The following is a 27,296-nucleotide window of genomic DNA, read 5'->3' as shown; positions in this document are numbered from 1 at the left end:
GACAAATTGAGATAAAATAAACTAAGCTATAATAAGACAAATAGCATCATTTCTCGTAAAAGAAAAATGTATAAATGCAGAATAGCTTACCATAACTCTAGATGCCCTACTGATCACTGTATTCTAATACTGTTGGAGTTATCTTGCTATAATAACCAGACCTTCATCGGGTGTATCAAAGCCAAAACTTACCATACGCTCTTACGTCTGACGTATGGCCTAAACCTGTAGGCATGGGGGTACATAAGTGGTGCTTAAAATCCTCAGACCATCTAAAGTCAGCAGACCATGGAGTAATGAGTAAGTGAGCAAACAAATACAGCAAAGAAAAAATACAAGGTCAGTTAAAAGGAGGGGAAAAGGAAATGCCCCCCTCCAAACTCCACAGAGTGTATAAAGTACAAAGAAGGAGGAAGAGGGGAGGGAGGGATGCAATTCTGCATCAGGGATCAGCAAGATATCTACTGGCATGTTAAGTTCTTACACAAATGTACTATGTCCTTCCTTAGGTCACTGTTGCAGTATTCCACTACTACGGAGCAATTTCCAAAGCTTAGAAATTGTTTAAGCTGGATGGACTAGAGAAAGGAGATCTGTCTACCAATCCAAGTAGTACAGATTTGACAAAAGTTGTCCTTGATCTAGAAAAACAGTCTAAGCTGTAGTGCTTGTTGACAGTGTGTACAGATGACCAGGTACCTGTTTCTAGCATGGCTCTGGAGTCAGCTCCCTTAAAGAAAGCACCAGAGAAGGATGTTGCTATTTTGGGATGTCTTTTGCAAAGATAAGGCCTGGCCATGGTAGGAATAACAGAAGGGAATAGGTTTTGAAATTAAGTTGGAAATTCACTGCTTAGAGACCAGACTGCTCAACTTTGCTGGAAAGATGCAAAACGCTGGTCTGCTTTCCTAATGTCCTTAGTCTTCTGGTAAAATTGTAGTTGTCTCTGCACAGGCAAGGAGAGCAGAAGCTTCTCACCTCTATTTTCTGGGTTTAGAAAGAATGTAGGTAAATGTATAGTCTGAGTGATAGACAATTCGTTGTCTACCTTGAGCATGAAAGATGGGTTAGCCCAAAGAGAAACCCTATCCTTACGGAAAATAAGAATGGAGGTAAAGCCAGGGGTTTAAGTTAGAAAAGCCTTCTGGCAAACGGGCCATCAGTAAAATAATTTTCCAAGTACAAAAATTTTGGGATGCAGAAGACACTGGTTCAATAGGTGACAAAGTAATTTTTATACAAAATGAAGATGAGATGGGGGGACTAGCTCTCATAGGTGGATTTAGCTGAAGAACACTCTTTAGAAACTTATCCTCAGGGAGGAACTGTCGATGAAGAAAAGCAAAATTTTAAAAATGTGATTCAGTAGCAGTAGCCCTCGAAGAAGCCACTGCAGCATCTTAGCTGCATTTAATGGAATGCCTTGCTACCTGTATGGCTTGGCCTAGCATAGAAAAAAAAATGTTGCTTAGTATCAGAAGTTTAGAGGATATCTCTGGTCTTATTTAAATCTCCCAAAATGGACAAGAGTTATTTTGTCACTTGAGTATGGCAATTTAAAGCTCCAAAAGCAAGGGTGCCAGAGGAATAAACCTCATCATACCTGTCTATGTTCCTACTTTCTCTGTCAGATGACAAAACATCTACTGTTGGCAGAAGCTTAGCAGGTTTGTCAGTTGAAGTGGAAAAGGCAGAAGGACTTGCCAAATGATTTTTGTAAAGAAATTTAGGGTCCTCAAGTACCTTAAACAACTTATCAGACTTCATGGGTACAGGAGGCCAGGAATCAGAAGTGGATGCAAACGCATCCAAGGAAGGCCTCTCAGAGTGGAAGGACAGGAGATGATGTGGGAGCCCCTACCTCCAAGCACATTATAGAATCTTTTTTTATACATCAGATACCCTTTTGGATTCATAGTCAAAATGTTGCATTATTTTACCTAACATATCCCAAAAAGGAGGTTTCCACAATGAGAATGTACAAGGTTATCATCATCAGAATAAAGATGACTAGGAGAAGGGATCTCCAATGAATATGCTTAGGAACCTTTATTGGAATCAAATTCCTCCTCCTCAGATGAAGACCCACATTGTCTCTTCTGAATGGGGATGGGGAAAGAGCAAAAAGGAATAAATGGGGTTTCAAAGACAAGATAGCCTTATACAAGCCCTGTGAGAACTCCATCCATTCCTTTCCATGAGCTCTCTGAACAGAAGAAGCATTTTTTTTTAGTTTTTTGCTTATTTTACTTAGAGATCAGGTCTGTCTTCATGAAGTGCGGCAAATCAGAACCCTGGTGAACCTCAATTAAATTTCCACACATCTCTTTCCTCATGAGGATTTGAGAAACACCCTCGAGTCCCTCTGAAACAATCATGCTTTGATTCCACTTCTCAACAGTATCATAAGTGGTCTCATCGAACATGTGAGTCAGACACCATACTGGCCTCTGGCTGGGTCTCAGTAGTGAGTGCCTGAAGAGGAGACTGGGTAGCAGATGGTTCACGCCTAGCCATCTTGACATTCTTTTTGGGTACAAGTGAGATGTCAAAGGCTGAGGGTTGCACCATTTAGATTTGTGCAAAGAACTTCAGATATTCAGTTTCTAAGTATGTGTTTAATAAAGTAAAGTATGGAGGGATTCAGAAACAAACAATTGACAGATAATTGTGTTCAGCCCCTAGAAAAAATAAGGGCTGGGAGTGGAGGTCCTTATAAGTTAGCTGCCATAATTGATAGAGATTATGAATATAAGGCTGACATTAATTCTGTTGTAAATATGCTGAAAGATAAAGCATAGAATAAAAAGTTTGCTTGAATATATGTATAGAGTTTAGCAATGTAAAATGGGCATTCATACTACATGTATAACAGACAGGCTTCTCTTCACAGCATCAGAAAAAGCCTAACAAAGCAATATTGGAAAGCAAGTATTATATGCTTTTCTCATGTTTGCAGAACAGTATACAAATATCCATTAACAGACAGGAACAGGAGCAGAACAGCTTGTACAGATGTTTTCTTTCAGATTTCTGTTAATGGTATCCTCACATCAGCAAAAGTGCTTACAAGTAAATCACAAAAGGATAATAGAAAAGTCTATCAAGAGGAAAAAACAATCTATATGTGTGACTAGAACTGTATATAACTGTATTAATTCAGATATGTTAGAGGTATTTTGGTAGAAACACACTTGTTTCGAGGTAATGTATGGAGAAAGGAAAGTCATCATCTATACTGTTTGTGAAGGAAAACTTTGTAAATATATGCTACAATCTGACAGAAAGAGTACGTGTCGTTTGTTATAAAAATAAGTGATCTGTAACTGTGCTTATAGCTGCAAAATATATTTCTTTATCAGTGTGCAATTTGAAAGGCTTGGTGCTTTAAACAGACTACAGATGGAGTCATGCAAAGCTTTGTGTCTGATTCAGCAGTAAACAGCCAGCAATAATTTGTGTCTTAAGAAGACTAAGTCCAGTCCAGCAAATTCCAGCACAGCATAGAAGCAGAGCTACATACATAAAATAAAATTTTCAATGGTGACCCTGACAAACGTTTCTAGCCTGTATCCATAAATAGGGGGAGTGGGTAATGCCTTATATAAGGTCACTCCTGTAAAAGCACAGTAACTAACGTTTATGTGAAATACTTCAGTTTTCTACAGTTTGTAGCAATACAGTTCATCAGACATCTGAATCTGGAGTGAGACTACAGTACAGGAAGGTGAACAGTGCCATAAATTCTCCAAAAAAGGTACAATACAAAGTTGTAAGACTGAAGCTGCCAGATTTGCTGTACCAACTTCACAAGTGACTAGAGACTTTTCAACCATCTACAGTAATGCAGCCTGGCCATCTGACTCTCTGTTGACTAGTAAGAAAATGTTTCTGTGTTACATACAGTACGAATGCCATAAAGGTAATAATAATAATAATAGAATGAAATGTATATACAGCATATTAGCAAATGTAAAACCTTATTAGGACAAGTTAATAGTAAGGCATTATGCAAATGGATTACAATATTTGACTGGTATCTGAAACAAAATCATGTGTAGTATAAAAAAATGTAACAACAACACACCACGAAACGTGAAGAAACTTGACCAAGTAAAAAACCCTGTGGTGGAATCCAGAAGAACCACTGTTCGGACAAGAGGTAGAAGCAGCAATAAACTTTAATGTGAAATTTGAAGCTCCACAGAACAAATCACCAAAAGCAAAAATTCAGGTTAAGCGCTTTCATCTGCATGAATACAGACGTCCTCAGAACCCGGTTCTGAGGAAGTCTGTATTCATGCAGATGAAAGCGCTTAACCTGAATTTTTGCTTTTGGTGATTTGTTATGTGGAGCTTCGAATTTCACATTAAAGTTTATTGCTGCTTCTACCTCTTGTCCGAGCAGTGGTTCTTCTGGATTCCACCACAGGGTTTGTTACTTAGTATAAAAAAATGTTTATTGTGTGTACAATGTCATAAAAATACAGTGCATGCCACTATTCAAAGGTTAGACTGTACAGACAAAAATGGTAAAGAACCAGGAAAAGTTAATATGCTGACATTATATTCAAATGTTAGACAGTTATGTTCTGTCACCAGATGTAAAAGGTTTATTTTGGAATTGCAACAACAGTCAAATCAGTTACTGACAGAACCTCTAGTACATTTTGTTACAAAAGAATGTAATAAACGTCTAAAAGACAGACACAATGAGTTCAGGAAGCTTAGACAAGTTATACATACATCTTTTCAAAAGTGCATAAGAGTTTTAGATTCAGCAGAACAGGTTACTGAAAAAATATCAGAAAGACAATGCAACATTACAGAAAACTCTTCAACTGCAGTTACAGGATAAAGAAAATAAATTAGCTGAACTGACAGAGACTGACTTCATGCATACACAGCTAACCTGTGCAAAATAAATATATTTTATAATATGTTTGTGTTTTGAAAATGGTTAAGCATACATGGTAGGATGGTAGTATCTGGACAAATACTTCTCAAATGTTTAAAACTTCCATTCAGTTAAAACAAGACGTTTATCAGTACTACAGTAAAGTAGAGCATATGACTGCCATTCTTAGCACAGTCAAAAGGTAAACAAAACTGTTCTAGTGTATAAAAATTAAATAAAAGTAGTTACACAAAACAGTTCCAGTGCATAAAATTAAATAAAAATAGTTAATAACAGTAAAGATTTAAAGTCACAACACTGACATGCATGTATTTTCTTTTCATCTAAAATACATCTGTTACAATGCTAACAGGCAGACAACAGCAAATATAAATAATGTAAATATAAACATATGTTAGTTAAGCTAATATCTATTTTGTTTCTTTTACAATTTTTTTAAATTGTATAGTAACACCACACCAAACAGTTAATTTTAAAAAGAAATGAAATCACAGATGGTATTAGTCAAACAGTCTTTGTAAAATAAATGGCAGAGCAGTTAAATAAATAAAAAATACTGAAATCAAAAGTTAAAAAATATGTAAGCTAATTGTAAAATAATGTTTAGTTTGCATAGTTATGCAAATCACAAATATAATACTAAGTGTTTTATAACTGCATTTTATTAACAGATGATTAAAGGAAAAATGCTAAAAGGGTTAAGTGAAATGTGAGCTCAGACCTTCCTAGACTAGATGAATAGTTACAGGAAATGTTGGAAAGATAAGATAAACAACAAGACTGATTGCTAGACAAGAGGCTTGAGTTTTTCTTAAAGCATTATTGTTATTAAAACATAATTGTTAAATGATTCACATGCAACATTATTTGGTAATTGTAATAAAATGTCACAATTGTGCATAGATGTCACTGATAATCTGTTTGCAAGTAAATGTTAAAAGAAAAAAAAAAACTCAGTTGCATTAAGTACAACCAGCAGATGGGCTACAGTATACATACAGTTCAAATCAAATGTGCAGGAGGGTATAAACACCTACTAGTTGTAATAAACAGCAAAAGCTTTATGAAAAATGATCAAATCAGACAAAGGTCTATAGTTTAATAACCTAATAAAGCAAATGTATAACCAAAGTGTTAGGCTGGTATACATTATATTCTCACAGCGTAAAGGAGATAAACAATAGTGCAATACTACAGGGGGAGGGGTACTTCCTCGTTTTTACACTGTGTGAGCAGTATATATTGCAAAAAGGGTCTAAAATAAAGCTACAGGAAGAAATATCTCATTCCTTCTTGACAATACTCTTTTAGGGGGGAGGGAAAAACAGGTATTAGTGTATTAGAAATACTGGTAAACTGGATTAAACCTGAGAGGATAAAATATTTTACAAGTTGCTGATAGCTATCATAATGGTTATTATTGTATTGTTTAGTATTAAATTGTATTTACAACCTGTTAAACTGTAAAGCTATACAAGAGATGGTTTAATAAACAAGAGATGGCTTAAAATTGCTTTATTACAGCTATACAAGAGAGAATAAAGATATGTAAAAATTGAACAAGACTGGTCACTACTTTTTAATATGTTTTGGCAAGACAATGTTGGTATGCAAAAGCATGAATGTTCTAATTTCTGGGTTGCCTCTGGTGGCAATTCCACTAGTTACTTCTAAAGAGACATAAGAATTTTCCAAGATTTTGCTTGATGTTAAAAGTTTCTTTATGTACAAATACAAAAGAATTCAGTACAAATGAAATTAATGTCTAGTAATGAATATGTGTGAAAAACCATGTTTAATGAAATGGGTCCAGGGTACTACTAGATTGAAATGCATGAATAGCAAACAGTCTGTGTAAATATATACTGTACAGGATATTTTGTAATAACTTCAAAAGTAATTTGTCAAGTTGTAATATTATCACAGGTTTCAAGTTGCAGATTTATCATTGGTTTTTCAACCATCATTTTATCTGTACTAGTATTGGTTACCCCAGCTAGAGAAAAAAATGATATTAAAATATTGTATTCATACAGCTAATGGACTAATATGTAAACAGCATTTTTCAGAATATATTTCACTGTCAATTAAAGTTTATGGGCAGTTCAGAAATATAACCACAATGTTATGGCTAAAATGACATTAAAACTGTATATTTTCAGCAGTGCATAAATGCTTGCAGTAGCACATGGTTCTTGTCTCATAGTTAATTCAACAGTTGCAAAGAGTTAATGGAACAGTTCTAAATCATAAATTAAATTCTGTGATTGCAAAAAAAATAAATAAAATATTTTCACAGAATGGTCTGCAAAAGAAAAAGTTGTTAAATACATTCAGTTTTGGTAGTAATACTTAATATTATTGTATTAACTGTGTAAAATTGCATTTGACTTGTATCAAAAAAAGACTAAAGGTTTTGTTTTTTAACGTGTTTCTATATGATCTAATCAAAAATACATATCAGTATAAAGTATTTTGAGTATGTTTGAAAAAAGAAGGAATTGTTAGAGATTATGAATATAAGGCTGAAATTAATTCTGTTGTAAATATGCTGAAAGATAAAGCATAGAATAAAAAGTTTGCCTGAATATATGTATAGAGTTTAGCAATGTAAAATGGGCATTCATACTACATTGTATAACAGACAGGTTTCTCTTCACAGCATCAGAAAAAGCCTAACAAAGCAATATTGGAAAGAAAGTATTATATGCTTTTCTCATGTTTGCAGAATAGTTTACAAATATCCATTAACAGACAGGAACAGCAGCAGAACAGCTTGTACAGGTGTTTCCTTTCAGATTTCTGTTAATGGCATCCTCACATCAGCAAAAGTGCTTACAAGTAAATCACAAAAGGACAATAGAAAAGTCTACAAAGAGGAAAAAAAATCTATGTGTGTGACTAGAACTGTATATAGCTGTATTAATTCAGATATGTTAAGAGGTATTTTGGCAGAAACACACTTGTTTCGAGGTATTGTACGGACATAGGAAAGTCATCATCTATACTGTTTGTGAAGGAAAACTTTGTAAATATATGCTACAATCTGACAGAAAGAGTGTGTGTTGTTTCTTATAAAAATAAGAAATCTGTAACTGTGCTTACAGCTGCAAAATATATTTATCAGTGTGCAATTTGAAAGGCTTGATGCTTTAAACAGATTACAGATGGAGTCATGCAAAGCTCTGTGTCTCTGATTCAGCAGTAAACAGCAAGCAAGACTTTGTGTCTTAAGAAGACTAAGTCCAGTCAAGCAAATTCCAGCACAGCATAGAAGCAGAGCTACATACATAAAATACATTTTTCAATAATCACACTTCCTTTTCTTAGCTGATATTAGCAAATATTTAATTGAAAAATACAAGAAAGAGAGGGTGCGCCAAAGTGTAAGCAATAATAGCAGCCAACAACATGGACAGCAGACCAACAGAAGTGAAGATCCTGCATTCGGACTGGAGGCAAGATAGTCTAAAGATCTTATGCTCCTACATCCATTTATGAACCTCTAGAACCACAGGATTAGGTCATACACTAGATGTAGAAGTGTATGAAGATTTTGGCTTTAGAGCACCAGATGGACTTCAAGTTACTTTGTCGAGATAAATCAATAGAAATGGAATATTACAACAGTGATCTAAGGAAGGACATTTGTTTAACTGTCTTCAGTAATTATGTAATATTTAACATGTACAAACCTGTAATAAAAACATGAACTGAACTTGATTTACTGTGTAAACACTTTACAGGTCTAGAAATTAACTGTCTTCAAACTCACTGATTTTTTTTTTTAAACAAATGACCATATATGTGATGAAGGTTTTTTTCCTAGTATTAAGCAATACTCCACAGGAAGATTTACTTTTGAATTTCTTAAAAGCGCAAAACTTTTTCCTGTGATTCTGTTCAGGGGATATCGCTGGATGGACTATTCTGAATAGTACAGTTACAGCACACAGAGAAAACTTCACACTTTTTGCAATACCACAAAAAAAAAAGAGAAGAAACAGACTGCAATAATTTTATGAAAATATAAACAGGAACTGAACTTTTTTTTTTCCACAGCAGGATTTGCTAAGTGAGAGGGAACATTATGCTCCAAACATGTCCATCACGAAGCAGCCAGGATCTATATTAGTAAAGATATAATCATACCACCAGAAAGAGTTGCTACTGGCAAAAACTGTAGCCGGCAGGAAAAATATTAAAAATCAGGACACCAGAGTGGTTGGGGAAAATGAGTTTTCACTGTACACTACGCAGAGGTGAAGTAAGTTTACCAGCTATCAGAGAATGTAAAGAAAGGCAGCTGTGAGATTCAAGTTATCAATTCCATCAGTCTTCAGAATATTTTCTGCTGATGGATCAATGGCAATTTTGGATGCAGAACAATCTATGGAAAAAAATTGCTAACAAAAAGTAAGCCAGTAATGTCAATGGGACTCTGCTTCTCAGTCTTCTGACAGTAGGAATACCCTATGAGAGACTTAGCCAGTGAAAACGTTTTCATAGTTCCGACAGAAAATGTTTGAGAAAGAGAAAAAGTCTAGGGGCTAACTACAATATCCAGGAGTACCTTGGATGTGAATCACAGACTGGTGCTAGGAGACTGAGATGAGCAGGATGAAGACCAACAGCAAAAGCAGGGAAACTAACAAGCGAATTCCTGTTGTACATGGCTTGATTTTTTTTCTTCTTTTGCATACTGTGGAACCTTGAGCAAGTCACTTTGTTCAACTGGAAATTTGGGCTAGGCTCCTTAATGACCTCCTGAACTGCATACCTGGTGACTACTTATGAACATGAAATTAGCAAACAAGTGGGAGAACTACAAAGCATCAAAACCCTAGATGAATTGTATAAGTGTGAACTGTGTTTCTGGAGAATAAGACGATGAAAAAGACTGGAAGATTGTTGCTTTGGTTAAACTAATAGAAGTGTAAACCATGGATCTCACTTTATACCACTGCTGTTTAAATGGACACTGAATGGACTAAAGAACTAACTAAAGCATCTTTTTCTTCTTATCAGCAGTTGTATAAAACTTTCCTGATGTAAACTGAATGTCTTCTAAAGTAGTTCTGCACAGTATGCAGACAGAAGTGTTTTAAATGGGAGGCAGGAGAGTTTTGTCAGTGAATACTATATATTTTCATGCCAATGAAGTAAGAAAACACTTTAGTTTTAACGTAACCAGACCTTACACTTAATATGGGAAAAATGGGAAGAAGGAAGTTAAAGCTATCATAATGTTGGTGTTTGGCTGCAGGGAAATTTAAATTTGTATTGATCATACCACACAGAGAATTAAAAGGCAAATTTCTCTCTTTTATACAGGGTGATATCTACATTAACATTTTTAAACTACAGAGTAGGGATATCAAATTCATTGCCTGTAAGCATCAAGCAACCTTCAAGACAGAATATTTTGTAAAGAGGGAAGCTACTGTAGTGCATAACTAGCTGTTCTGACTTTTCGTTTTGTTTTGGAAATTTCAGTCCTTAACTGACTGCAGTAGTCCTCATGCAGTCATCCTGGTCATTTGAGTTTGACAATCCTGCTATAGAAAATACTTTTAAACAAAAACAGACTCAATCAACACAAAATAATGAAAAACATTTTTTTTTCTTGCATTTGCAAAATAACAAACTGGTGCTTTCCATTAGCACCTGCTTTAGCTGAATTGAAGCAACTTGCAGGGGCAGGCAATTAATTAATGAGAAGTCTGAAAGTACAGTTGTATCACACCTCCTATAACTGTCTATGTTCGAGTAGATCAATGATGCAGTATTGATTCTTGGGTCTTCCTGCCATGCAGAAGTCAGTCACCAGCCCCATTTCTGGAGTCTTTACATCAACCCTAGCTGATGGACATCTGGGAACCAATGTATGAACGTTGGGGTGTAAGAAGGTCAACGGTCAACATGATTTTCAAGTGTTTCTACGCAGTGTACAAGCAGTCTGATGCCAGAGGACAAAATGACCTCCCCAGATTTCTGTGTTAGCAAAGGTAGGTATCACAAAACAACACACCCATGCCCTCACACACGTGTGCAAAGATTCATGGGAATTTCTGAAACTTTTCCCTGTGTCCAACTGCCCCCCCTCCTCCTTTCTGGTCACCATTGACATCAAAGACCTTTTTTCCAGTATTCCCCACTCTACAGGACTAGACTGGTTTAGTGACTTTTTTACCAAAGAAACGAATTTGGGTAACAACTTCATCAATCTAATTATTGACATGATGAGCACAGTCTTAAACAACAACTACATTTGTTTTAATGGGGAACTTTTCAAACAGGAAAAAGGAGTAGCAATGGGGGCCTCCTGTGCCACCAACTATGCCAATGTGGTTTTGCACAGATGGGAACAGGACTACATTTTGGCACTACTTGGGCACAGTTTGTCACCTTCTATTGCAGATACCTTGACGACATCTGCCTCATTTGGAAAGGTACTGAACTCCAACTGTCGAGTTTTTTGGAATACATCAACAGTACCACAGAGTTTCTGACTTTCACACACAACATCAGTCATGAACATCTGCACTATCTTGACGCTACCATTTATATGGATGCCCAGTCCTTGGAACTACACTCCAAGGTTTACAGGAAACCCACTTTTTCGAACTGTCTATTACACTATGAGAGTCAACACCCTTTTCATCAAAAGAAGGGCATAGTCAAGGGCCAACTTATAAGAGCATCCAGAATGTGCAGTAAACTCTCCGATTTTCTAGAAGAGACTCACAATCTACATGACATGTTCACCCAAAGAGGCTATCCTGAGAACTTGCTCAACTCACTAAAAGATGAAATCTTTGCCAAAGGGACTCCTTATACCCCCACTGCTTGACGCACGCAAGTGCAGATCCCCAACCTCATGTTACAACAGAGCAAAGAAATGGACGGCAATTTCATTTACACTTTCTCCGACAACTCTGAACAAATTGAAACTATTGTATCCAAATACTGGTTTGTACTGGCTGGCAATGACGACCTCAGGAGTATCATTCCGGACAAACCTAATTTTGTGAGGAAGAGGGGGCAAAACCTCAAAGACATCTTCGAGAGAAAACCAATTGCAACTACTCACAACTCTCACAACAACAAGGGCACCTTCAAATGTGGTGCCTGCAAGCAATGTCCTCTCATTGCAAACAAATCCCACATCTACCTTGCATCCAGACACACCTGTATCAGATCCCCCTGTCACTTTTCATGTGGAACAAAAGGGGTTGTTTATATCGGGCTCTGCACCACCTGTGGTGCCTTTTATGTGGGCAAAACAGAGAGGGAATTCAGGAAAAGGCTATACAAACACATTTACGACATTGAAAAGAAAAAGGAAAGCAACGCTTTTTTCAAACACTCACTTACATGTCCCAATTACAAGTTGTCTTTCATGATCCTTGAACAAGTGAACCCTAACATTAGAGGAGGGGACTGGGAATCGACCTTGGAATACAGGGAGCTTGTCTGGCAACTCAAGCTAGATGCAGGCAGGCCCCCGGGGTTAAATGGCACACTTAGTATAGGCTCGGTTCTGAAGCTCAGAAGGGCTAGATTATAGCATGTCTCATCCTATTTTCACTATTTTTCAACACTGTTTCTTTGCCCATTGAACACACTTGCCCCAAGTCACCAAGTAGTGCAAATTCATATGCATCATAACATCTATTTTAAGGCTAACATAACAGCACTACATTGATTCTCATATTACACAGGACTGCTGACTTCAAACTCACTTGGATCACACACAGCTTTTTAAACTTCCACTTGTATTTGTATTTGTATTTCTATCCAAACCTTTTGGACAAGCAAAGTTTTTAATTTCATCATAACACTCACTTGGTTTACCAGTCATGTATAAACAATGCAATGTCAATTTAACCTATGCACATTTTAATGTTTCATTTTATTATTTGGCTGTTCATTTGCTCAAAACAGTCTCAATTGTTTCTTAATGCAACTCAGCTCTAACCAAACATGTGACTAATTAACATCCTCATTTAAACAGTTGCCTCACTGCAGGCAACTGTTTTTGACTTGAAAAAGCTTGGCATTTTCCAAGCGAAAGCGCTTGTCTGATTTTGCTGTTTTGTACCTACTGACTTTGGATTTTTACCATTTGGTCTGATTTTGCTGCTTTGTACCAACTGTCTTTGGATTTTTACCACTTGGCAACTAACAAAGGACTTACCTTTTTTACGAACTATTGTCTTCACTTTGCGGTTCTGGAACTACTCTTCTTGGTGTTATCAGTTTTGCTCTTATTTTTCTTCAAAGGTAGGTATAATACTCAAGTAAGGAGGAGAGGACATGATGAAGGATATATTTACAGGAGTCTCCTCTCTTCCTTGTACCCCAGCATGGGGAAAAGGTTATAGGGCAGGAGCTTATACTACAACACCAATCTACTTGAACATATGCAATTATGGTAAGTGTGACACAACTGTACTATGTTTTTCATAGTGATGCACTACTGATTCTTGAGAGGACTCCAAAAGCTGAAGGAAGTGTGGTAGGAGAAGCTGTTGGCACTTAAGAAGTAAAGTTTTGCAGTGGGACTGTAGCATACCCTGCTCTAGCATCTGAGGTGATGCCTACATTGTAGTGCTTTGTAAAGATGTGCATGACTTCCAGGTAGCAGCTTCTTGGATTGCCTGTGAAGTATCTCCTTTGAGAATGGGAGTGGTAGCAGACATGTGCCAGGTGGAATGGGTTTTGACATGACCAGGAAGAGGTTTTCCACGGTGAGTATTACAGAACCTAATAGAACTGGCTATCCATTTGGATATGTTTTATTTGCAGACAGGTATGCTCTTTTTTCTCCCTCTGTGAAAGTCACTAAGAGTTGCTCTATTCTATTTGGGGTTTTGTCTTCTCTAAATAGAAACCGATTTGTCTGAGTACATCCAGAGAATGAAGGATTTGTCCCACTTTATTCTGAGAGTTAGAAAAGAAAACCGGCAGGTGGGTTACCTGGTTTACAGAAAGCTCTGATACCACTTTAGGCATGAAAGATGGATTAGTTCTAAAAGTTACCCTATCCCTGTGAAAGGCTTTTTGCACATAAGGGCTTGTAGCTCAGATAGCCTCCTTAACTCACATATGTACCTTATGCCTTGCATGTAGGAAATGTGTAGGGTGTATGGTGCCTGGAAGATGTAAAGGCTTGGTAGGCTGGCCAGACGTTTGACTATCCCTGGCAGGATATCCCAAGAGTAAAGAATATTGCAATAGTGATAAGGAAGGACATCAGAAGGTGTTACTAAAAATAGGATAATTATAGGACAGTAAAACAGTTCATAACTAAAAGACTCATTCAGAGGAGGTTAGAAAAGATTGGAAAGAGAGACTAGAAAGGCAAATTACAATGAAATAAATGTATGAAATCTGCAGGTCTCCATGTATGCTACAACATCTAGAAAGTTTATGATTTTTGCATGGAAGTGTTTACATGGATATTTTTAAATGCCAAGTAGAAGTCAGATCTTTCCTAGGGCATATATATATATATATATATATATATATATATATATATATATATATATATATATATATAAATGTTGCAATGAGTTGGAAGATGGAGGAAACTGGGGACATATTTTGGGGAATATAACAAGCTAGTACATTTTAAAAGTTTCTACAAAGTAGTTTGACAGAAATGTTGGGTGGAACAAAGGAGGGTAACTAAAGAAATTATTCTTTTGAGCTGTGATACAGAATCTGAATTACATTGTCCTAGTAACGCCTTACCAAGATTAGTGCTATTGGCTGCCAAGAAAAAACAATTAGTGTAACACGGAAATCAAACTCTAAACTAACAGTAATACAGTTTTTGAATACTGTAGAAGTGATCAAAATATCTGGATGCGGGAACTTTAGAAAAAGGCAGAAAAGCAATTTCAAAGAAATAAAATTTGTGGAAACAACACATGCAGAATAATGTTCAGGAGAAAGAACGAGGGTTTAAGGATGGCAAGAACTGAGCAATTTATGAAATGTTACAATAAATGAAAACTGTTAAAGAAAACCTATGTGCACTACGTGGCAATAACAATGGAAACTTTTATTTATCAACTGCTTCCATTTTCATTAAAGTGCAAAAAATTAAAAACGTGAGGGACCAGCTATCTTCTTTCAACTGAAAGGACAACATTTAATTTCCTTATAAATATATATATTGTGTATATGAGGTTATGTCAAGTGACTGAACTATAAAAAGAACACTTAGACATAGCAAAAAACAGCTCTAAACATAAAGATTAGTAAACAGAGTTTGAATCAAAGATTTAAAAACAAACCAAACAAAACAACAACAATTTTTTTTTGCAGGGGGTGGGAATCCCTCTGCACCCCCACACTCCTGTTACTTAAAAATGTCAAGTCCAAGATGGCACTACAGTGGAGAAAGGGCAAATTATTGATCCCCAATGTATTGCAATCATACACATCCTCATCCCTTTAGCTAATACTTCAAGTATTTGAACTTGTAATAGTTTACAAACCCTTGAAAGTTCTTCTTTCGGCTTTTCCCGGTTAGGGGTCGCCACAGCGGAACTCCGGTCCTCTAAAGATTGGCAGTAGATTTTTACGGTGCCGAGGTGCCAGCTCGACGCCCAACTTTCAACGAAGGCAAGCCCATTCACGCATGTCTTTCGAACACCACTCGATTGCGGGGAGGACATGCAGACTCCACACAGAAGGCGCTCCAGTCGAGAATCGAACGAGAGAACCTCTTGCTGTGAGGCAACAACGCTAGTAAACTTACCTTAACAGTAGATGTTCGAATCATCACTGCTGCAGTAGTCTTAGTTATATGGTTTATAACCTGCCAAGGATACAACAGTTGGTCAGCTTCCACAGGTTCAAGGCAGCATCCATGTGCCAAACCTGTCAGACAGATCAAGCTGAGCTAGCTAAAAAACAAGTTGAGGCACTAAACCCTTCAGAGCTTTCCTGACAAGAGAGAGAGAGGGAGTGAGGTTGTGCCCTAAGAGGACGAAGTTAGGAAGAACATAACACAACCAACCACACCCTGGCATAAAAACACACCACAAAATAAGGGGGGGGGGGGAGAGGAAGTGGCTGCTGCAGCAGTGATCATTTGAACATCTATTGTTATAGTCAAGTTTACTTGCAGAACTGTACTATGTTCATCATACGGATCAATACTGCAGTAGCCTTAGCTATATGGGTAAACTACCCTAACTTACTACATTTTAAAGGAAGGAGAAGAGCCCAGGAGCTCATGGAGAATGGTCCTTACAAAGCCTGATTTAGACCTAGACAAGGAATCAAGCCTTTAGTGTTTTGTGGAAATACATACACAGGACCAATTTCAGCTTCTAGAATACTTCTAGAATCCAACCCTTTCCAAAAAGCTATAGATGAAACAAAGGTCCTCCTAGAGTGGGCCTTAACCCTTCATGGAAAAATTTTATTGTGGTGAGTATAAAAAACATAACAGCCTTAAAAAAAGAAGTGTGTGTATGTATGTATGTATATATATATATATATATATATATATATATATATATATATATATATATATATACGCACACAAATATATATATATATATATATAAATAATATATATACATAAATGTACACACAAACATGCAGAAAAAACTATACATGCACACACACATGCACGTGTGTGTATATCTGTATCACAACTGTGTGCATATATGTTTGAAAAACAACAAAAAAGGCAGCGAATAAACTGGAAGTTAAAGAAACTAAAAATATTTTATTAGCGCTTTCGGAAAGGTTAGTACCTTTCCTTCATCAGACAACTCCACAAACTAATTAACTTTCCTTATATACCATCTCTACTTTCATCAATTCTTGTAATGAAATGAACCCATTAAAACAAATAAAACATATAAATCTAGTTACACATACTCACAAAATTGGGCCAAGTAAGAAAAATAAAGTAATATAAATTAATTAATAAATAAATTAATAAATTAATAAATAAATGAATGAAATCTGCAGATGATGGCGAACTCAAACATATTTATAAACCCACTATATTTGAAATAAAATATTACTAATCAATGTTATATTACATCTTTTTCCTTTATGTACATTTTCATGTTATTTATTTTTATCATCTTAGTTGAGACAAGCAGTAGGGAAAAGGTGTTTCTATTTCTGGATATAGGAATGACTGGAGTAGGAGTGGAGATCTGCTTGTTAGAGAGGGCTAAAATAGTCTCAGTGAAACATTTACTGAATTAAGTAACTATGTTATCTGAATTATTAACAAAAGAAGGGGCAAGGTGCTAGCTTTACCAGGTAGGAGTATGTTATTAATAGCTGCTTTATTTCTGAGTTCACGATTAGCTTGTTTGGCAATTTGAGACCTAATTTTGTACCATTGTTCCAAGGATATTTCTCTTGATTTTAGCAGAAACCTAGTTTCTTTGCTTAGCCACAGGGCAAAGTTAGATTTTATTCTTGTAGTTCTGGGAGGAGCTTGTGTGTTGAACATATTAAGGAAAGAAATGTTAAAATATTTAACAGTGTCTTCTAGGGAAAATTCCTTAAGTGGTGCCCAATTACACTGTTTGAGGGTGGAGGTAAAGTCGTTGGAGTTAAAGTTTCTTTTGTTCCTTATTAGACAGTATGTAGTTTGTTTTGAATGGTTTATAAGATGCCTGAGTAGAATGGTTGGGAGATGGTCACTGAGGCGATCTGGGAGACAGCCAAAGTGAAAGGAGCAGGTTGGTTTATTTGTTAATATCCAGTCAAGAATGGAGTGCCTATTAGATGATTTGTCAATCCTAGTGGGTGCTTGTATGATTTGGGTGAAGCCATGGAGGCTGATGTGATTAGTGGGGTTTTGTGAGTTACAGGTTAACCAGTCTACATTAAAATCACTCATGATTGTTGTTTCCTGGGGCAGTGGTTTTGTGGTCCAATAAAGTATGTTTTCTAACATGGGGATGTGGCCTCCGGGTGATTCCTATTACATTTTTTTTTAATTATTAGTTTGGTAAAAATTACTCCTACATGGTCAAAGTTGGGGACATTGCGGTCTAAACTTTCTACAGTAAGGTGATTTTTAAATAAAATGCCTACACTGTGTGACAAAGGTATTGCCAGCTATGCCAGGATAAGTAGGGGAGTGGATGTGTAGCATATGCCAGCACAGCTAGCTGGAATTTTGTGAAGAATTAAGTCATTTGAATGTCAAACTGATCTGTACAGACGCCTGTACTGAAAAATGTATTTGTAAAGCTGCTTGTGTTAAAAATGTACCAACAGTATGCCCTGATACACAGAAAACATATACACACATTATTGTAATTGTTAAAATGTATATGTTTCACAGAGGATACTGGAAGAGAAGAGGTTAATCTCAAACTATGAAAATAGTTTGAAATTAAATTACCTGGCTTAGACCATAAAGACTGTATCTTACAGATGTCAATGCAGCCAGAGTCAAAATGTCTGTACTAGGAAGCTTCCTACATTGTCATTGGGGTGAACTAATTGCTACTCTGGAAGGGTGGCGGTTTGAAATTGTTTTATGACTTTCAGGAGCTGCAGAAGATCTTAGCAAGGCTGAGTGTGTGTGTATTATTGACACATATGTGCTAAATACTGACAGCTCCTAGCCGGGGGGGGGGGGGCAGCACTGGAACCAGAAGTCAGATAACCAGATGTATGTGATGTCATTCTGTAATCCATCACTAAAAATGTTTAATGCTAGCCGAGACCAAAGTCTCAGAGCAGTCTGTTTTTGTAACCTGACAAGGAAGAACTCCTCACCTACTTCATCTTGCCTTGCTCTGGTAAGTAATCAGGTAATAATAATTCTTTAGATTAGTCAGGAAAATATAGTGACATTAGTTAAGTACTGTTTTTCCTCGAACTGTATGAACCTGCCATCTGTGTTATTTTTAATATTTCCTGTGTCTGAAACTCTGGTGTTTACTGTAAATAGATAGTATTTTCATGTTCTTTTTATTTACTATTAAATATATTTAAACTTTTCATTGTGGCTAGTCCTTTACAGAATATTTTAAACTTTGAAAGGACTTGTATGTATTTGGTGACACTATGGCCACTCCTGGAAACCTTACTGCATTAGCCAAACACTATAATTTGTATTAATATTAATTTCACTCAGTATAGCTGGACAGCTTTGTAACAGTTGAGTAGCTAGCTTTGGGGTGTCTAGTGGCAGTGTAACTACATTACAGTATGGGCAGAAGGGGGCATAGCTAGTAAATCTGTGCCAGTCTTTCTTGTGTGTGTGAAAATCAAATCTGTGTGTGTCAGCTGCTTGGAGCAGGGATAAGAAGCACTGCTTTAATAGAGGGTGCTGGAGGACTTGGCTTGGATACTTGGCTGAGAACTCAACCCTACAGCTGTGCCAGTAGGGAGTCTAATTGGGGATCTGGAGAAAGGGAGAAACCAGCCCACAGACTGTGTGTGTCCCCTGTGTGCTCTTAAGGGAAATTGTGCTTGATGCAGAGAGCTGCATCTGGAAATATTGCGTGTATCCATTTTTGTTCCAAGTGAACATCCCTCTCTAGTGCTAGTGGTGAGGATTTAGGCTCCTTGATTACCGGCTCAAAGAGGGGATGTCACACACTGCCACCCCTTTTGCCTTTTCTGTCTACTCTTACAATATTGTAGCCAGGAGCAAGAATTTCATTATTGCTAATGTTGGGTTTTAGTCATGCTTCATTTATTAGTACACTATCAGGAGAGTATAGATACAGATTGGTGTGCAGTTCATGGATTTTGTTTGTGATACTCTTAATATTAATGTTTAATAGTAAGAGATCAACTTTTTTCCTATGAAGTTTGATGAAGGTTGGGAGTGGTTGCTATGTTGGGGAGGTGTCTTGTTTACTTTGGTTTTTGGGCCAGGTGTTGGGGGAATGTTTCCAGTGAGAGTTAGCATGGATGCTATATTAATGTTTTTAGGAGTCTAACTATGTAACTATTATATTTCAAGGAAATTCTGGAGTAATTGTGGTCACGATTACAGTGTAGGGGATGAGTTGAATTGGTGTGGTATTAAATATTGAGGAAGATATGATAATGCTGTTTGGTTTAGATTTTCATGGATAGGAGAATGAGTTAGTTTGGCATTGGACTGGTTCTTGTAGGACAGTGAGATAAGAATAGAAATGGGCAGCTAATGCTAGGATTATTAGAGCAGCAGTATTTAAGTATACCAATGTTATAATGGGGGTTGTTACTGAAAGGGAGTAGTTATTGTAGTTGGGATACAGTATTGTTATGAGGGTTTGGGTTAAATAGTTGCATTGCAGTCTGATGTGACTAGATGGTTTTGCTATGGGTTGAGATGGATGGGATTAGATAATTAAGTGGTGACTGTTCCTTAAATTAGTTATTTCTGGTGACTGGATGATATGGGCAATAGAAGTGCCTAGTCAAGAATAAATGTAGGCATAGTGGAGGGTGGGGAATTTGGGGTAGGGGAGCGGCTACATCCCTGGACAGAGCTGCTCGCAAGAAAATTTAAAGATATGTCACAATCAGTAACACCTCATTAGTGACTCATCATCATGCTTCTGAGTTGAACATTGTGCTATTAGACCTAGCCAACCATGTGTTCCGACTACTATGCAATGCAACTGCACTGGCATTTTCAAATAAGTGTACATCTGCATGTATACATGAGAGCGCGTGCACACACACGCACACACACACACACACACACACGCACACACGCACACATACGCACACACACGCACACACACTCACACACACACACATATCCGGACAGTTGCAACCATGCCCCTTCCAGACTGAAACATGTAGCTTTGCAGTACTTACCTCCTACAGTGCTAACATTCCCAATCCTTCCATCAAAGTGAAGGTGTGTCCACCATCAAAAGATGACATTCACTTTTTAACATTTTGTTTTCCAAATAGCACACTATTTTCTGAAATGCTCTACACTGTTATTCAGATGCTGGCGATACTTCTGAAAGAGCACACTCAGCTAATTATCATTAGCTGCTCCCCTGGGCTGTTGCATTTGCAAGCAGTTCTGCCACAGAAACCTCCATCTGCACTGCCAGCCAATGCCTTTGAGATGTTGCAACAGTACGCCTTAAACTGATCAAGCCAACTGCATTGTGCAATACTGCAGTGCAGTGTGTTAATCATTTCTGAATCTCAGAAAATCTGTTGTTCTTGATGGTGAGATACAGACTACACACTGGCTGGAGTAGAAAAAAAAAAGTCGCAGTATGCCTACAAAGTTGAGCTGTTTGGGTTTGTCAGACAGGATGATCAGTGAGTGCATCAAAATGGACCATCAATTTTTATAGCTCCTGCTGCTCACATTCACTATGGCGTGATTTAAAAGGTACTACCTTTTGATATAAGTAATGCCCTAACCCCAATTCTTGAAGAGTTTTTACAAACTGGAAAATGCAATGGTTATTCAAGTTTCAGGAGGCTGTAATGGAATTTTAATGAAGGCAACATTTAAAAACCTTGAGCTGTGTCACAGGCAGAGATGTTGGGATTCGCTAAATTGTTACAGAAAAATATAAAGTCCAATGATGCTCCAAGAAAAAAAGCAAATACAGACATCTACGTCAAAACACAGTAGGACAACCATTTTATTTTCTCAAAAGGTTTTCTGAGCTTCTGCATTGCCCCAAAACTCCCAGAATCATCATTCTATCTCCCAAGCCATCTTATTCTTGTAACCCTTTCTTGAGCCTTCCAATGTCATCACCATAGCTTTTATCAGGGGATTCATATTCCTAAATCCCTTTCTGCAATTAGGCTTGCTACTCATGTGGATCTGCTCCAAAATTCCCCTCCACTTACAACCATAGCTTCTCCCACAGTTTCTTATTCACATTTCTTCTTCAACACTCATAAAATTAGCTTCCCTCAGTCTTCCTACTCTTACACAAATACAACTGGTGAAGAATAAATATATAAAAAAACAACAAACTGGCCAAAGAATCAGAAGAAAACTTGAATAAAACTACAGTGCCTCGCCATACAAGCCTTCAAGAAGAAGACATCACAGTTGTTGTATCTTTCGGCTTTTCCCGGTTAGGGGTCGCCACAGCGGAACTCCGGCCGGCTAATGATTGGCAGCAGATTTTTATGTACCGAGTTGCCAGCCCTGACGTACAACCTTCAACGAAGGTACGCCCATTCACGCGCGTCTCCACCCAGCAGATGCTTTAGCTGAGAATCGAACAGGACGTCTTGCTGTGAGGCGACAATGCTACCGCAGCACCACCACCGCAGTCTAAGAAGATATCACAGCAATAAAAAGAAATATATAAGAAATAAAACTCGATCAATAAAACAATTATCAATTAACAAAATGAAATCAAGCATCTCCAATTACATTCTGAATTTAAATTTAGAAGCATTAAAGTGCCACACTTTAAAATATAAACAGTTCCTACTCTGATAGCCTTCATACAAATCCTCCTGATTCCGTACTCCTAGTGTCATCCATCAGTTCCTCCTGTAGCCCCTTCCCCTGGTTACTGTGCTATCTTATTACATGACTTACTCTTGCCTGTAGTCGTTCCCATGGGGCTGAAAGCCTTACCATAGGATGCCAAACCACAGCATGTCTAAATCATGTGATGACTGGGTTTTATCCCTGCAACAGTGAGTGTGCAGTACCACTTCTGGTACTTAAAAATGCCATAAAAGAAATGAGTATATGATTTACATGCTAATAACAGCATTTCTCAAAGATTTAGCTAATCTTGCCCCTTTAGTGAACTGCTAAGAACATACTAAGACCATAATTTATCTGTGCTCCTTTCTCATCCAAATTCCAGAAACAAAAACATCAGTCTTTACAGATGCTGAATTCCCTTCCTCTTACCAAGCTAGGGCACTGAAGCCCAAAGCTCAATATAAGTAATAGCATCATGACCACACTGGGAAAACTGAGAGAAATGTTAATGACATAAAATGGAGTACAATCAGAATTTTAAAACTGTACATTTTTAATGTCAGTGGGGCATTTCCAAATAAACAAGAAATTTCAACATGTGTTACACTTTTAACAGTACTTCAACTTGTAAGAAAGAAAATGAAAATGAACCTTATAGACAACTAGTTAAGAAATGTAATGAGACTTACCATTCAAAGTCCTCTCTTGTGCATGAGCAGTTTGTCACTGTGACAGGCCCATCAAAATCCTCACCATTGAAACAAGTGGCATGAGGGGCTCGCAGTTTGTAAATGTTCTTGCGTCCCAATAAACAATCATTTCCATGTTCATCTGATGGTGACCACAACCTATAATCATTCTCTGTGCAAGGAACACCTAAAATAAAAGGAAAAAGACTGTACAGATTGCTTTTTACTGAACTGCAACATAATGCTACAGTCTTGTAACAACATTCTAAAAAACATTTTTTTCCCTTATTTTGCGCTTGTTGACAAGGCAAAAAGCAGGTAATACACAGAAGTACCTCAAGATATACATGACATTTTCTGCATTTCTAAGGCCTTACAGTTCTGTTATTTTCTGGAGTTTAGGCCTTTGAGTAAGCATTATTAGATTCTCTTTATAAAACATCAATACTTCTGATATGACTGAAAATTCTCAGCATATTGACAGATAAACAGGACTCTCGGTAGGGTCTCATTGTGGGTATTCTCTCTCTCGACGGACTCTTGCAACTCTTTTCAAATATATCGAGTCATATTTCTGGCCAGTAGTTGCCTAGCATATTTGATACCTGAAGCTGAAAAAAACAGCCCCCCACAGAGATTTTTTTCTAATATCCCATATGACAATTGTTTTCAGTAATAATCATGAAATGAAACAAAATAATGGCTAGAAAACAAAACAGTGATTTTTTTCTTTTTTTGAACTTTGTATATATAGAATCAGACTAGCAAAATAAATGAAAATATTAAAGTAAATACAAGGAAAAAAAATACATTACTTTATTCTTGAAAAAGGAAAAACTTAACTCCTACAAATTGGTTTATAGCAATATAAAACATTACAATTTCAGTTTTCAAGCCTTAACTACTGCAAATTTATCAATGACTTTGTCAAAATGTATATTCTAATCATTTATCAACTTACTAGATGTCACCCTTAACAAACCACCCACAGGAGGGTAATTGTCTAACGACCTTTACCGTAAACCCACCATGGTAAACATTCTACTTCACAGAAACAGGAAGCACCCATTTAGAACAAGAATCACCATCAAATTGCAAGGGCTTAGAATAGCCTGGGTCACCAAGGAACTCTCTACATTTACTAAAATATCACAGAACTGGAAAAAGACTTCCTGGCTAGAGGCTACAAGAAAAGACTAAACTTACAGCTATTTGACGCCATAATCAAGCAGTGAGTGACATGACCTCTCGACACATTCAAAGGATCATACAACAAAAAGAAAACAATGGAGCATTAATATGACCCTAACATTTTCAACAAACTATCAAGAACTTAAAAAGGCTATAAATGACAACTGGTGCATCATTAGCGAGAACACCCTAAACAAGATATTCCCAACCTTCACCATCTGCAGAGGCAGGAGCATCAGTGACTTCATTGAAAACAACCATCCATCCCAAACCATCCAGACCCAACAACTCGCTGGCACCTACTCATGTGGGCCTCAAACTGAAGTTACTGCAAATACACGAATGAAAAAACATTCTTTTATGCCCTAACAACAAGAAATCCTTTCAAAAAGCACCTGGTATGGGCAACTGCTTCACTGCAATGATAGCATACAGGGCCTAAGGTCAAAACTGTAAAGCCATCGCATGTTGGCAAAACTATTAAATTAAAAACCAGAATGGCATGCCACTACACCGATATCTGCCAAGAAATTGCCTCTAACCCCATGGCCAAACATGCCATGGAGAATCCCAGACACATCTATTTCTCATCATCAACAGGATCAACCAGCTGCTCCAGGGTAACACTAATGATAAACTCAAGGAGGAACTCAAATGGATAATCCACTTACTAGCAAACAAACCACCAGGACTGAATACTACAACTTCTATCAACTACACAATGAACCTTAAGAAACTCAACCACCACAAATTTTGCTAAAATCACTGGTAATCCTAAAACAATATGACCATCTGTCACATCCCTACATACGGTTTATGGTATAAGTTGGTTATACAATTTTTATGTTATTTTTACTTTTTGTTCCTTTAACTATTATGCTTTGGTCAATTTTTTTTTGTCTCCTTCAGATTCAATATGGCGTGGACTACCTACCATAAATTACAAAACAGAGACTTGTAATACCATGACTATAATCTCACTAAAATTTTCAAGTATTATTGTATTTTATTACCTACGCTCAGCTTTTGTTATTGTTTTGAGATGACTTACAAGTTCTACCTATACGTTCTTCACTTCTGCTGGTTTAGGTTTATTTATCATGAACATGTTTTCTCTGATCTGATTTTTAAATGCATTTACAACATACAACACAAACACCACTTCTTATTTTGTACTCTCCTTCGATCTCACCTACCCCAGGCCACTCCAACACCTTATCCCTGTTCTCCACCCCCCCCCCGTTTTGTTACTCACCACCCTACTATAAGACAGTATTAATCCATTTGTTTGTACAACATCATTGTCACTACTGTCTTGTTCATCTCTCCCTGCCTCTTTGCTGGATCTCCCCCCATCCACTATGGAATGTTATGCAAGCATGACCTTTTATGTAATTTCATAAACATCCCACCAAATTGAGTACAGCCTATATTCCACTCACGCATGGCTACTGGCTTTCAGGAGCATTCATCCATAGCTACCTGGTTGGTACATAGTCCCATGCACTGCCTTAAATCAGATGTTTGCTTTTCCTTTTAAACTAGTACCCATTAGGTAATACACCACTTTTATTCCACTATTTTCCACCAGCTCCACCACTTGCACATCTCCCCATGACTTGATCCATGTATTGATCAGCTTTGATAATGTGAAATAAACATTTCTTATTGACCTAATCAATTCTTCTCTGCCCCTTCCCTCAGCCTGTACCATTCACCTCCCTTGCCCCACTTTAAATTTCTACTTAGCTACACCTTAACTTATCGCATATTATTACTGTTATCTAGTTCTATTATGTCTCCAAGCCCATCCATTTCAGTCAGGTAGATCTGATGAAGCACAAGCAAAAGCGATGGCAGAGTCAGTGCGCCAAAAAGTTCCTATAACTTAATACTTAAAAGAATTTAATTAATTGTATCTTGCTTTATCATTGATTTCAAATACCCCAGCTTCATTCGAGCAAAACTGACGAAAGACTAAGAAAAGTGATTGCAGCATCACTGAATATAAATTCCCTATGTAGCTGTAAATTCTACAACACAACCTTCTTGTCAGATTCTCAGATGACCACATCTGCATTCCCAACATTATTACATTCATAGCAAGGCTGATACAGGCTGTAAAAAGAGTTTTTTTTTTTTTAAACACATTGGATCACCATGTGGTAGTACCATAAATCCCAGACACAAGTACATATTTAAAAATGTCCATTATCTACTTAATCTTAAAGCCTCCTTATTACTCTGAACCTATGGCATAATATGCTAATCCCTTAAAGTAATGGAGTTATATTGAGGAAACAGTTGATCCATGATAAAAATACTAAAGAATGACAGCCAATAACTGTTTTCGAATATTACTGCAACTGCTTAAATTCTGAGACCTATATGCTATTTCTTACTCTGCACTTAAGGGAACATTCTCATGCAACTGCCCATATCATAATTTTAAATAACGTTTACCCCCTTAAGTTCTTAACAAGCAAACACTTATTCCGTATTTACTATACAAAGGAACAGCAGCCAAATAACCATGCCCTTACACTGATTCATTAGGATAATACAGAAATATTTAACCCGGTGCAACTTTTTCTTTCAGGTTTTACTCGCATGAAAACTTTAACTTAACAAATAAGCCCAAACAAGAATGCCATCTTTGGTGGCTATGTTTAATTGTATTTCCACAACTTTCAATCAACTGTACACACCTACTAGCTTGTTTAATGACAAGACTAAACATGCCTGCCATCTACTGTATTTACAGTGCGTAACTGCTACAGCCTAATAGCTCACAAATGAGCAACGTTTATCCACCTGGAGCTCACAGTTGCAGTAAAGAAGATTAAAACTGAAACAGACTCGTGTTATTTTTCAATTTCCCAGAGACTGTTTAGAGAATCCACAAAGATCATCTTAAAGCACAGACTGGAAGGGAAAAAGAAGTTATGTACTCACCATAACGTTCCATCTAAGTAGTTGTACTTCATTTGTCTTCAACCTGTGGGTATTCAGATCCAAATCGGATCTGAGATGGCTGCATCACTAGTATATG

At 37.1% G+C, this 27,296-nt stretch overlaps 1 protein-coding gene across 1 annotated transcript in view; it reads right to left on the bottom strand.

Moving 5' to 3' along the window:
* SORL1 (sortilin related receptor 1) overlaps positions 1-27,296 on the bottom strand; it is a 5,131,225-nt gene that overhangs the window by 3,429,125 nt on the left and 1,674,804 nt on the right. Inside the window, exon 14 of the mRNA XM_044081038.1 lies at positions 23,054-23,240. Coding sequence (XP_043936973.1) covers positions 23,054-23,240 — 187 coding nt within the window. The remainder of the gene's footprint in view (positions 1-23,053; positions 23,241-27,296) is intronic.

The sequence above is a fragment of the Protopterus annectens genome, chromosome 8.part0 (genome assembly GCF_019279795.1).
Source record: "Protopterus annectens isolate FY-2018-M chromosome 8.part0, PAN1.0, whole genome shotgun sequence".
NCBI lineage: Eukaryota > Metazoa > Chordata > Ceratodontiformes > Protopteridae > Protopterus > Protopterus annectens.
This window is presented reverse-complemented; position numbering and strand designations above follow the sequence as displayed.